The 12,890-nt window shown below is 35.6% G+C and overlaps 1 protein-coding gene across 12 annotated transcripts in view; it reads right to left on the bottom strand.

Moving 5' to 3' along the window:
* The window catches only part of ATRX (ATRX chromatin remodeler), a 312,128-nt gene that overhangs the window by 92,659 nt on the left and 206,579 nt on the right, over positions 1-12,890 (bottom strand). For all 12 annotated transcript variants that reach the window (XM_074391843.1, XM_074391840.1, XM_003936850.4 and 9 more), the window contains one exon: positions 6,160-6,268. In XM_074391843.1, the coding sequence (XP_074247944.1) occupies positions 6,160-6,268 (109 nt within the window). The remainder of the gene's footprint in view (positions 1-6,159; positions 6,269-12,890) is intronic.

A 12,890-nucleotide genomic window follows, 5' to 3' on the forward strand; every position in this document is an offset into this window, starting at 1 on the left:
AAAAAAAGAAAATCGAGGGACTAAAACACTAGTTATTTGAAAGGATAAATGAAATTGACAAACCTCTAGCACATCTAATAAAGGGAAAACACACAAATTACCAGTACTAGGAATGAAACAGAAGCTAATCACTATAGATCATAAAGACATGAAAAAGATATTAACAAAATGCTATGAACAAGTCTACACATACATTTGAAATTATGAAGAAATGAACCAATGAAGTGAACAAAAGCACAAACTACCACAATTCCTAAGATTAACACAAATCCCCATAATTTTTATCAGAAAATAGAAAACAATTCTTATTTTATGAGGTCAATATTAACCTGATACTAAAACCAGACAACAACATAAAAACAACTGAATATATAACAGCAACACTCATAAATATCTCTCAACAAAATATCAGAACCCAGTACTATAAAAAAAGAATTAGCCTTATGATCAAGTGAGGTTTTATTCCAGGAGTGAAAGGTTGGTTCAGTATTCAAAAACCAATCTACATAGCACACCATATTAACAGATTAAGAAGAAAAAACAGACAATACTGAGGCAGAAAAAGCATTAGACAAATGTAAACACACATTTGTCATAAAAACTCTGAGAAAATTAAGAACAGAGGGAAACCTCCTCAACTCGATGAAGAGTAATTACAAAAAAACATACAGCATGGCTGTGCATTCTTATAGCCCCATCTACTCAAAGAGGGTAAGGCAGGAGGATCCCTTGAGCTTAGGAGTTGAAGGCTGCAGTGACGTATGATCACACCACAGAACTCCAGTCAGGGTGATAGACAGATACCTAGAAACCTTGTCTCAAAACAAAAACAGAAACAAAATAACCCCCACCCCAGTCAAAAAAAAAAAAAACACCTTACAGCTAACATCACAGGCAATGAAGACAAAATGCTTTTCTCCTAAGATCAGGAAGGTGAGGATGTCCACTCTCACCACTGCTATTAACCATATTACTCTAAAGTTTTAACCAGTATGAGCAATAGGGAGGGACATAGCAATACTAATTGTGCATAATAAACAGAGCTGAAAATATCAGAAGCAAAACCTGACAGAACTGAAAGGAGAAATAGACAAACTCACAATTATAATTGGAGACTTTTCTTGCAATAAGGCAAGTGAGACGGATGAATGAATGAATGAATGAATGAATGAATGCATTCTCACACCATTAATGTTTCAAGTGGGCTGGGGATGGCTGTTGGCTGCTTTCAGAGAGTAAATTGCAACCAATCGACCCAGACCCTCTGTCCATCACACATTTATTCCCTCAAGATTTTACAAGACAGGTTCTAAGTTAATACACTTGTGTATAATTAATATGGTTAAGAGAACAGTTTGCAGAATGATAAAAGCTTTTGGTTCTGGGGCCCAGAGTAAATACTATTAACAGGTAATTCCCTTTTGGTCCTCCCCAGAGGGGCAACCCAGCACAAAATTAACATGAGTAAACAGACTGGAGACAAATGGGTGTGAGGCAAGGCCTTTGATCGTACCTGTCTCTCCCTAACTTAAAATAATGGACCAGCCACCACTTTCGGCCTGTCCCAATAAAACCTTTCAGCCTTCCAAAAGGTTTGAGATTATAATCTATAACTTTCCTTAAATATTTTCCATAATATTTTGCTGCCACCCCAAGTCAATAGCAACAGGCAACAAAAGGAAACAAACAGCATACAGATCATAAAAGAATAAAGCTATCCCTACTAGCAGATAATATAACGGTCCATTTAGAAAATCCCAAGAAATCCACAAAACAAACTTCTAGAACAAACGAAGTCAGCAAGATTACAGACAAAAGACCAACACAAAAATAAATTATATTTCTATATTTGAGCAATGAACATATGGAAATGAAAATTAAAAATACAGTATCATTTACAATGACTCAAAAAAAGAGAATACCTGGGTGTAAATCTATCAAAAGATCTAGAGGACATGTATACTGAAAACTACAACACGCTGATGAAAGAAATCAAAGATTAGCATCAATGGAGAGATACACTGTGTTCACAGATCAGAAAACTCAAGGGTAAACTTGTCATTTCTCTACTGCTAAAAATATTACAACTGAAAACAGATTTTAGACTTGCGCCAAGATGGCCGAACAGGAACAGCTCCAGAGCACAGTCCCAGCAAGTTCCCTCACTCATAGGCAGGTGTTAAACAATGAGAACACATGGGCACAGGGAGGGGAGCATCACACACTGAGGTTTGGGTGGGGGGAAGGGAGTTGGTGAGAGATAACATGGGGAGAAATGCCAGATATAGGTGATGGGTATGGAGGCAGCAAACCACATTGCCATGTATGTACCTATGCAACAATCCTGCATGTTCTTTACATGTACCCCAGAACCTGAAATGAAATATATATATATTTTAAAAGTTATAAAATTAAAAAATTAAATTTAGATTAAAAAAGGAAATATAAAAAAAGGGTACATATCTAGATTATATAAAGAATTCTCAAAACTCTACCAAAAAAAAAAAAAGCAATCCAATAAGAAAATGGACAAAAAGATATAAAGAGATTTTCACCCAAGAGGAAATACAGTATTTGATGGCAAATAAATACATAAGATGCTCAATATAACTGGTCATTAGGGAATTGCAAATTAAGACCATAATAAGATACCACTACACACCTATCAGAGCACCTAAAATAAAAAATACTGATAATACCAAATGCTGGTGAGGATGTAGAGAAACTTGATTTCTCACACAATGCTGGTAGAACTATAAAATGATACAGTCATTCTAAATAAGAGTTTGGCAGTTTCCTAAAAAAAGTAATGCATACTTACCATGTGACCTAGCAAAGGCATTCCTGGGCATTTATCCTAGAGAAATGAAAACTTAGATCCACACAAAAAGCTGAAACACAGTGTTCACAGCAGATTTATTTCTAACAGCTAAACCTGGACAAAACAAAAATGTCCTGCAATAAGTGAATGATTAAACATCTGTGGTACATCCATCCATAAAATACTACTCTGTAATAAAAAGGAACAAACTATTGATACATGTGACAACTTGGATGGAACTCAAGGACATTATGCTGAGTGAAAAAAGCCAATCTCAAGAGATCACATATAATGAATGATACCATTTATATGACAGTCTTAATATAACAAAATAATAGAGATGGAGGATAAATTAGTCATTGTCAGGGGTTAAGGTTAGTGACAAGGTTGGTAGTAAAAATGGGTGTGACCATAAAAGGGTAGTCTACTACTAGCAAAATTTCTTAGTTTTGATACTGAACTATAAGATTTAACCATTGGGGAAAATTAGATGAAGGGTTCACAGGACTTCTCTGTACTATATTTGCAAGTTCAGGTGAATCTATAATCATTTCTAAATTAGAAGTAAAACAAACAAACCAAAAATAGTATCAAGCTAACCAGGCACTCTGAGTCCGCTGAAAATTACTTTCAGCTCACATAAAACAACAACGTTAGAAATGGTCATTATCTTAAAGCTTATTTTAATGTGTCTTTCAGATTGCTTTGGCATAAACAAGAATTATATTTATATCCTATTTATTGAAAATTACTGAATCATGAAAAATTAGAATATACAAAGATATAATCTAAAACATTTGTGGATTTTTTTTTCTTTGCTCTTTTCATCTTGCTTTTGGTTTCATTTTCAGTTTGTTTCCGGATTTCTAGAGACAGCATAACATTTGTGGATTTCATGTGCATGGGGTTCAGCTATTCAAGAACAACTCTCCAAATCCATAATATACATGTACAGGTTGAACATCCCAAATCTGTAAGTCTGAAATCTTAAATTCTCCAAACTGTAAAACTATTTGACTGCCAACATGACACTCAAAGAAAATGCTCATTGGGGCTGGGCCCGGTGGCTCATGCCTGTAATCCCAGTGCTCTGGGAGGCCGAGGTGGGCAGATCACGAGGTCAAGAGATCGAGGCCATCCCAGCCAACATGGTGAAACCGTCTCTACTAAAAAAAAAAAAAAAAAAAAAAAAAAAATACAAAAATTAGCTGGGCATGGTGGCGTGCACCTGTAGTCCCACCTGCTGGGGAGGCTGAGGCAGGAGAATTGCTTGAACCCAGGAGGCGGAGATTGCAGTGAGCCGAGATTGTGCCACTGTACTCCAGCCTGGCGCCTAGCGACAAACCAAGACTCTGTCTCAAAAAAAAAAAAAAAAAGAAAAGAAAAGAAAATGCTCATTGGGACATTTAAGATTTCAGATTTTCAGATTTGGAATACTCAACAGGTAAGAATATAATATAAATATTCAAAACTCTGAAAAAAATCCCATAACAGAAATGCTTCTGGTCCCAAACATCCCCAAGCATTTTGGATAAGAAATACTCAACCAGTATTTGCCTGAAGCATGAATTTGAATGAAATGCTTTTTGGCATATGTTTAGGGGTGATTCACTAGTGAGTAAGCCAAGCTGACAGCTCGACGACTACATTTCAATGTTTTCCTCTACTAATCATCAAGTGTAAATGTCATGTGACAGATCATATGCCATTTTCATATTTTAAAATTTGGGAAATCGAGCAAGCCAAAGGTTTAGATTACTTTTGAGAAATTTGGGTTACTCAATAAAATTACTTCTTCACATTCATGGACAAATAATAATTCGTTTAAACATGAAAAACACAGAATATAAAAATGTATTCTTTAAGCAGTTATATAATCAATCATATACATTTACAATTCAACTGTATTCAAATCATCCCTTTGTAAGCTCTCCTAGACTACCGGTTTTCAATAATTATTAATCTTCCTAAAATGTAACTGAAATTTCTCTAGCCTTAAGCCTAGGTCTAGTTCATGATGCTGCTAAAATTAAAACGTTTTACACACACAGTATAATATTCTCCATAGTTTAAAATATTTATTAAGGCATACTTCAGCCATCTTTCTATTATACTTACCCCATCTCCTTTATCCTTTTTCTTAAATGCCATGCTTTCTTACCTTTGTGTATGTGTATATGTATGCATATGTACATATGTTAATATGTGTGTATAGACATGTGCCACCTATGTTCTGGTCAATAACTGACAGCATATACAAAGGCAATTTCATAAGATTATAATACATATTTTTACTGTATCTTTTCTATGTTTAGGTATGTTACATACACAAATACCATTGTGTTCCAATTGCCTACAATATTCAGTACAGTAACATGCTGTACAGCTTTGCCGCCTATGAGCAATAAGCTGTATCACAGAAAGCCTACTGGTGTACAGTAGGCTTAGGTTTGTGTAAGTACACTCAATGATATCCACATGACAAAATTGCCTAATGAGGCATTTCTCAGAATGTATACTGGTTGTTAAGCAATATATGACTATATATACAACTTTTCCTTTCCAAATGTAGTTTGATCTTATCAGTTACTAACAGCTTAAAACAATATCAACAATACATACACAAATTTCCCTGGATGGTCAATAAGCACATGAAAAGATGCTCAACATGATTTATCATTAGGGAACAGCAAATTAAAATCACAAGAGATACCATTATACCTATATTAGAATAAGTAAAATAATTTTTATAAAAACATGACACTACCAAGTACAGACAAAAATGCAGGGCAGCTGAAACTCTCACACAACTGCTGGTGGCAATGCAAAATTACACAGCTACTTTGGAAAACTGACAGTTTCTTACAAAGATAAATATAAACTTACTATAAATCCCAGGCTTTCATACCATTTAGGTAAATACTTATGTTCACACAAAAACTTGAACATGAAAGCTTAGAGCAGCTCTGATTTTAATTCTAAAACCTGGGAACAACTCAAATGTCCCTCAAGTGAAGTAGCTAAACCAACTCTGATATGTCCATATAATGGAAGACTATACAACAATTTTTTAAAAATTATAGATGTATGCAGCAACTAGATGAGTCTCAAATAAACTTCACTAAGTGAAAGAAGTGAGACTCAAAAGGCGACAAATAATATGATTCCATAAAAGTGAATCCAGTGGGCAGGGAGTGATGACACGATTTTGCATCCTGATTGTATCTTGCATTTGCCAAAAACAATCAAATACACAATAAAAACAGTGAACTTTGCTGTATGTTCATTAAAAAATGAATTGTTTTAATGTTTCTGTATATACAGAAAATGTTTCCTACCTCACATTAGTTTCATCATTAAATTCTTCAGCCCATTTCTTCCTTGACTGTGCAGTAGTGGAACCATCTAAACGGTAATAGTCAATGTTTCGAAGCCACTTTCCCTCACCTGAAAATTTAACAAAAGAACACAAAAGGAATTTGATATATTGCTCTGCTCACTAGTAACAGATTTTCCACCCTGCTCATCATTTAAAAGTGTGTTTGATATATTCTATTTGCATATAGCAAAATACATTATATACTTTTCTTAATCAAGAATTAAATTATATTATAAATAAATTCATCATAAATTTCATTTAAATAGATAGTGATGAGCTCAGGTATTTTAAAACCTATTTCATCTACATCAGAATTTCTTAAAAGGGTTTCCTTGATTAGAATCCTTAAAACTGTCAAAAGAATATGATTAAACTTACATTTTGCTCATGAGGTGTGCTTTTATTATACCTGTAAATGGTCACATTTTTCTCCTTATTAACAACTTGATAATGATCAAATAAAATGAGAGAAAAAGAATGCCTTTATTCACTGAGCAAATATTTACTGAATGCCTACTATGTGCCAAAAATTATTCTATGGGGTAGCTACAAATTTCAGTGTATGTTTCCATTTCGTAAGTGGTGTGTGGGTGTGGGTGTGTGTGTGGGTGGGTGTGGGTGTGTAAAGAATTACGACTTTATAAGTTAATAATCTGACATGTCAATTTTAGACAGTGAGGTAAAGTTTTTTTTTCGTTTAATCTACACCAGCAAGAAATGAGGTGAAATTTTACCCAAGACTTGCACTGATACTAAAATACCAAGGGATTAAGGGCTTATGACTTTTTATATTTTATCATATATAATTTCTATTCTAATTGTTTAATTGTAAACACAATGCTACTATCTCCCATCCAAGCAAAATTCTATCATGCCCCAGAGCCTTAAAATAAAAATGGCTAACAAAACTGAGATTTCTTTCCAGCAAGCTCTTTAAATTTAGTACATTAGTTAAAAAAAGATGCTTTTCCACGTTTCTTACCTATATCTTCACTGATACAGAAAACCCAGAATTTCCTTGTTAAAAATTCATTAATATCCATGAAAGTCATTTATGGTTTTTTTCAATTAAAAAAAAAGACATAAACATCCAAGGAAAAAAGAATTTGAGATGAATAGTTGGATAAATAGGTAAGAGCTGGAGTCACATTTGCATTAATTGTTCACTTGAACGGGATAATTAGTAAAATAAATAATAATCATAAATGAATGGAAAATGATATGACTATTTTAAAAAGCATTTCAACATACTCACCTTTTATTATAATGCAAATGAATATCTCTAATACCACCTCGATGAATCCAACACTTAAAAACTGATAGAGTCATTATAGGTTAGTAGTTAAGAACACAGACTTTGGAGTGACACTCCCTGAGTTTAATCTCAGTTTCACCATTTACTAACATTTTCACTTATGGCAAGTAATTAAACTCCTTGTGCCTCAGTTTCTTTATCTGTAAAATGAAGATAATCAGAGTACCTATTGCATAGGGTTATTATGAGGATTAAATGAGATAATATTTTTAAAACTACTTAGAATGGTGCCTATCACATGGTAATTAAAAGCTTATTGAGTACTTAATATTATCACTCAAGATCCCATGACAAATTACACCTGCCTCTATTATGGCACATAATATATGTGTTTGCTCCTCTTCTATACCATGATTTCCTGTAATACCCCTTAAACCTAGCTCGGTGCTCACTACACAGTGGCAGTGGTAATGGTAGTGGTAGTGGTAATAGAAGAAACTCAAAGGCAGATCAATCTGATTGATAAGTAAACATTTCCTAAAGACAATTTACAAAATCAAAAATAAACTAGCAAGCACATAAAAAAATACAACCCTATTAGTGGTCAGAAAAATATAAAGTCAAACAATGACAATTGTTTTTACCCATTAAAGATGAAGAAAATGTAGTTACAATACTATAGGTACACATGTTAAAATAAGCATTTTCCATTTATTGATGGTAGTAAATTGGTATGTTTTTGCAACACTGGCTTTTCAATCATGAAAAACTGCCAGAACATAGTATCTGAGTAATAAAATTTATAGTGATAGTAGAAAAAATATATTTAAGCTTATATTTAACTATTGTCAAATTTTAAAATACACATACATACTACACATATATATGTTAAAAATATGCCAATAAATGACTCTAGAAAAAAAAGAAAGCAGGGAAATAAGAAAGATAAAAAGTGCCCGTATATACCTAGGAAAATACCTAACTAGAGCATCATTCTCTGTATTAAAAAAAAAAAAAAAACAGGAAAGATCCAGATAAGGGTAATTTATTTCTTTATCAGTTCAACAAGTATTTACTATGGACTTACTACATGTCTAGCTTGGTGCTAGACAAAAAGTATACAAAAATGGGTAATAGTGAACCTGTCTTCAGATCTTTATGAGACAGACATAATTCCCATACAACATGAAGCATTCTGGGAAGCCCTGTGGAGTTATCTGTGCTTTCACACTCCCCATTTCCCCTTTCTCACAGGCCCTGGCAAACAGCATTCTATTTTATGTCTCTACAAATTTCACTATTCTAGGAACTTCATAATAGGAACCATGTAATATCTGTCCTTTTTTGACTGGCTTAGATCAGTTAGCATACTGTCTTCAAGATTCATACATGTTCAACCATGTGTCTAAGTTTCCTTCCTTATTAAGGCTAAATTTTGTTCCACTGTATGTATATGCCACATTTTGTTTATCCACTTATCTGTCAATGGACACCTGACTTGCTTCCATGTTTTGGTCATTATGAATAATGCTGCCATAATGTGGGTGTACAAATACAAATGCTTCTGTGATACCCTGAACTCAATTCTTCTGGGTATATACCAAGAAGTGGTACTGCTGAATCTCATGGTAATACCATTATTATTATTTTTTTTTTTTTGAGGAACACCACACTGTTTTCCACAGCAGCTATACCATTTTACATTCTTACCAACAGTACACAAGGGTCCAATTTCCCCATATCCTCACCAACTCCTATTATTAATTATTTTTTCATAGTAGCCCATCCTAATGGGTGTGTGGTGGTATCTCATTATTCATTTGCATTTCCCTAAAGATTAGTGATGCTGGGCTTCTCATGTGTTTCTTGGCCATTTGTGTATCATTTTTAGAGAAAGTCTATCAACTCTTTTGCCCATATTTAATCAGGTTATTTTTGTTGTTGTGTTGTAGGAATCCTTTATGTATTTTTGACATTAACCCCTTAACAGATATATGATTTGCAAATATTTTTCCCATATGGTAGCTTGCCTTTTTACTCTGTCAAAATGGTAAATTTTATGTTGTGTGTGTGTATATATATAAATATATATTTACCATATTACTAAAAAGAAAAAAGCTACCTACAAGAAGAACTCAGGTCGAGATGGTTTCAATGCTGAATTCTAACAAACATTTAAAGAATAATTAAGCTTGACGCTTTAAAAACACTTCCACAAAACAGAAACAGGAACACATACCAACTCATTCAATAAAGCCAGTACTGGGGAAGGAGGTGGAACAAGATGGATGAATAGAAGGTTCTACTGATCAACCTCCCAGCAGAAACAGCAAATGTTATATCTACACAAAAAAGCACCATGATAAGAAACAAAAATGAGGTAAGCAATTACAGTATCTGATTTTAACTTCATGTCACTGGAAGAGGCACAGAAGGGGGAAAGACAGTCTTAAACTGCCAATGCCACCGCTATCTCAACCCCCAGAAATGGCCAAGTGGCATGTGGAGAAAATTAGTGCACTTGGGGGAAAGAGAGTGCAGTGATCATAGACTTTGAATTGGAACTCAGCCTATGCCCGTGAAGGGAGCATATAAACCTGCCCAAACCAGAGGGGAATCACCCATCGAAGTGGTCAGAACTTGAGTTTTGGTTAAGTCACGCCACTGTGGGCTAAAGTGCTCTGGGGTCCTAAACAAAACTGAAAGGCTATCTAGGCCACGAGGACTGCAACTTCTGGGTAAGTTCTAGTGCTGTAAAGGGCTTGGAGCCAATAAAATGGAGGCACTCGACCTAGCGAGGTAACAGTTGGGGTGGCTAAGAGAGTGCTTATGCCACCACTCCTCACTCCTCCAATTCCAAGCAGTGCAGCTTGAAGCTCCAAAAGAGACCTTTGCTTTCTACTTGAGGAGAGAAGAGGGAAGAGTAAAAAGCACTTTGTTTTGCAACTTGGATATCAGCTTAGTAACGGTAGGATAGGGCCCTGGGCAGAATTGTGAAGCCCCTATTCTAGGCCCTAGCTCCCTGGGCCAGAAGGCAAAAACCCACTGCTTTGAATTGAGGGACCCAGTCATGGCAGGGTTCATCACTTGCTGACCAAAGAGCCCTTGGGTCCTGAATAATCAGCAGCAGTAACCAGGTAGTACACATTGTGGGCCATGGATTAGACAGAAATGTGTTAGGTTCTGGTGAGACCTAGCATCTTGAAAGTTGTGGTGGCTACAAAGAGACACTCTTCCCCTGCCTGAGAAAAGAAGAGAGAAGAGTAAAGGGGACTTTATCCAGCAGTATAGGTACAAGGTCGGCCACAATGGACAAAAGCAACAAATGGGCTCTTGGGTTCCCAAATTCCAGGCCTTGGCTCTTGAATGACATTTTTGGACTGAGCCTGGGGCAGGGTGGAGCTCACTTCCCTGAAGGGTGAGTCTCTGGTCTGGCAGCTTTCACCAAAAGCTCACTAAATAGCCCGTAGGCCTTAAGTGAACACTGGCAGTACTCTCTGTGGGCCTGTCATGGTGGTGGCCATGAAGAGAGACTCTTCTGTCTGAAGAAAAGAAAGAAAAGAGTAGGAAGGACTTTTTTGTTACTTCGGTGTGAGTTTAGCCAAAGTAGAATAAAGCACCAGGTATATTTCTAACATTTCTGGCTCTAGGCCCTGGGTCCCATAAAGCATCTCTATACCTGCCCAGGGACTGAGAGAATCTATCAACATGAAGGTAAAGACCCAATACTGGTAGGCTTCACCACATGCTGAATGTACAGCCCTTGGGCCTTGAGCAAACATAGGCAGTAACCAGGCAGTGGTTACAGTGGGCCTTGGGCAAGACCCACTGCTCTGCTGGCTTAAGGTCTGACCATGGTGGCCATGGAGGTGCTTGTGTCACCCACCCCCTACCCAGTTCCAGGCAATTCAGCACAGAGACTCCATTTGTTGGGGAGAATGTAAAGGAAGAGAACAAGAGTCTCCATCTGGTAATCCAGACAATTCTTCTGGATCTTAACCAAGACCACCAAAATGGTACCTCTTCAAGTCTGCAAGAACTAGAGTGTTACTGTACTTAGGGTGACCCCTAATGTGGATAATGTGGATACATCTGCAGTGACCAAAAACTTGGATGACAATACCCAAGTCCCTTTGAATACCTGGAAAGCCTTCTCAAGAATGACAGGTACAAACAAGCCCAGATTGCAAAGACTACAATAAATTCCTAACTCTTCAATGCCTAGACACCAATGAAAATCCATAAGCATCAAGACCATTTAGAGAAATATGACCTCATCAAATGAATAGGGAACCAGGGGGAAATCTGGGAGAGACCGAGACATGTGACCCTTCAGACAGAGAACACAAAATAGCTGACTTGAAAGAAAAATGAAATTCAAGATAACACAGGAGGAATTCAGGCTCCGATCAGAAAAATTTAATGAAGAGGCTGAAATAATTCAAATAAAGAAAGCAGACATTCTGGAGTCAAAAAATGCAACTGCCATACTAAAGGATGCATAAGTCTCTTAATAGCAAAATTGATAAAGCAAAAGAAAGAATTAGTGAGCATGAAGATAAGCTACTGGAAAATACAGTCACAGAGACAAACGATAAAGAATAAAAAAGAATAAAGCATGCCTATAAGCCCTAGAAAATAGCTACAAAAAAGCAAATCTAAGAGATATCAGCCTTAAACAGGAGGTAGAGAGACTGGCGTAGTAAGTTTATTCAAAGGGATAATGATAGAGAACATCTCAAATCTACAGAAAGATACTAATATTCAAGAAGGTTATACAATATCAATCCAATCTAACCCAAAGGAGACTACTTCGAAGCATTTAATAAACTCCTAAATATCAATGATAAAGAAAGGATCCTCAAAGCAGCAAGAGAAAAGAAACAAGTAACACACAATGAATCTCCAGTATGTCTGGCAGCAAACTTTTCGGTGGAAATCCTACAGGCCAGGAGAAGAGTGGCATGAAATATTTAAAGTGCTCGAGGAAAAAAACGTTTACCCTAGAATAGCATAAACACAAAAAACATCCTTCAATCATGAAAGAAAAATAACTTTCCAGACAAACGAAAGCTGAGGGATTTCATCAACACCAAACCTGTCCTACAAGAAAGGCTAAAAGAAATAATTAACCAGAAAGAAAAGGACATGAATGAGCAATAAGAAATCCTCTGAAGGTACAAAACTCACTAAAAACAGAAAGTATACAGGAAAATATAGAATACTATAATAATGTATGTGGTATATAAATTACTCTTATAATAAAAGTAGAAAGACTAAACGTTGAAGCAACAAAAATAGCTACAACAACACACCAAGACATAGTACAATAAGATATAAAAAGAAACAACAAAAAGATAAAAAGTAAGGAAACAAAGCTAAGGTGTAGAATTTTTATTAGTTTTCTTTTTGCCTGTTTGTTTACAAAAACAGTG

Source organism: Saimiri boliviensis, chromosome X (assembly GCF_048565385.1).
Source record: "Saimiri boliviensis isolate mSaiBol1 chromosome X, mSaiBol1.pri, whole genome shotgun sequence".
Lineage (NCBI taxonomy): Eukaryota > Metazoa > Chordata > Mammalia > Primates > Cebidae > Saimiri > Saimiri boliviensis.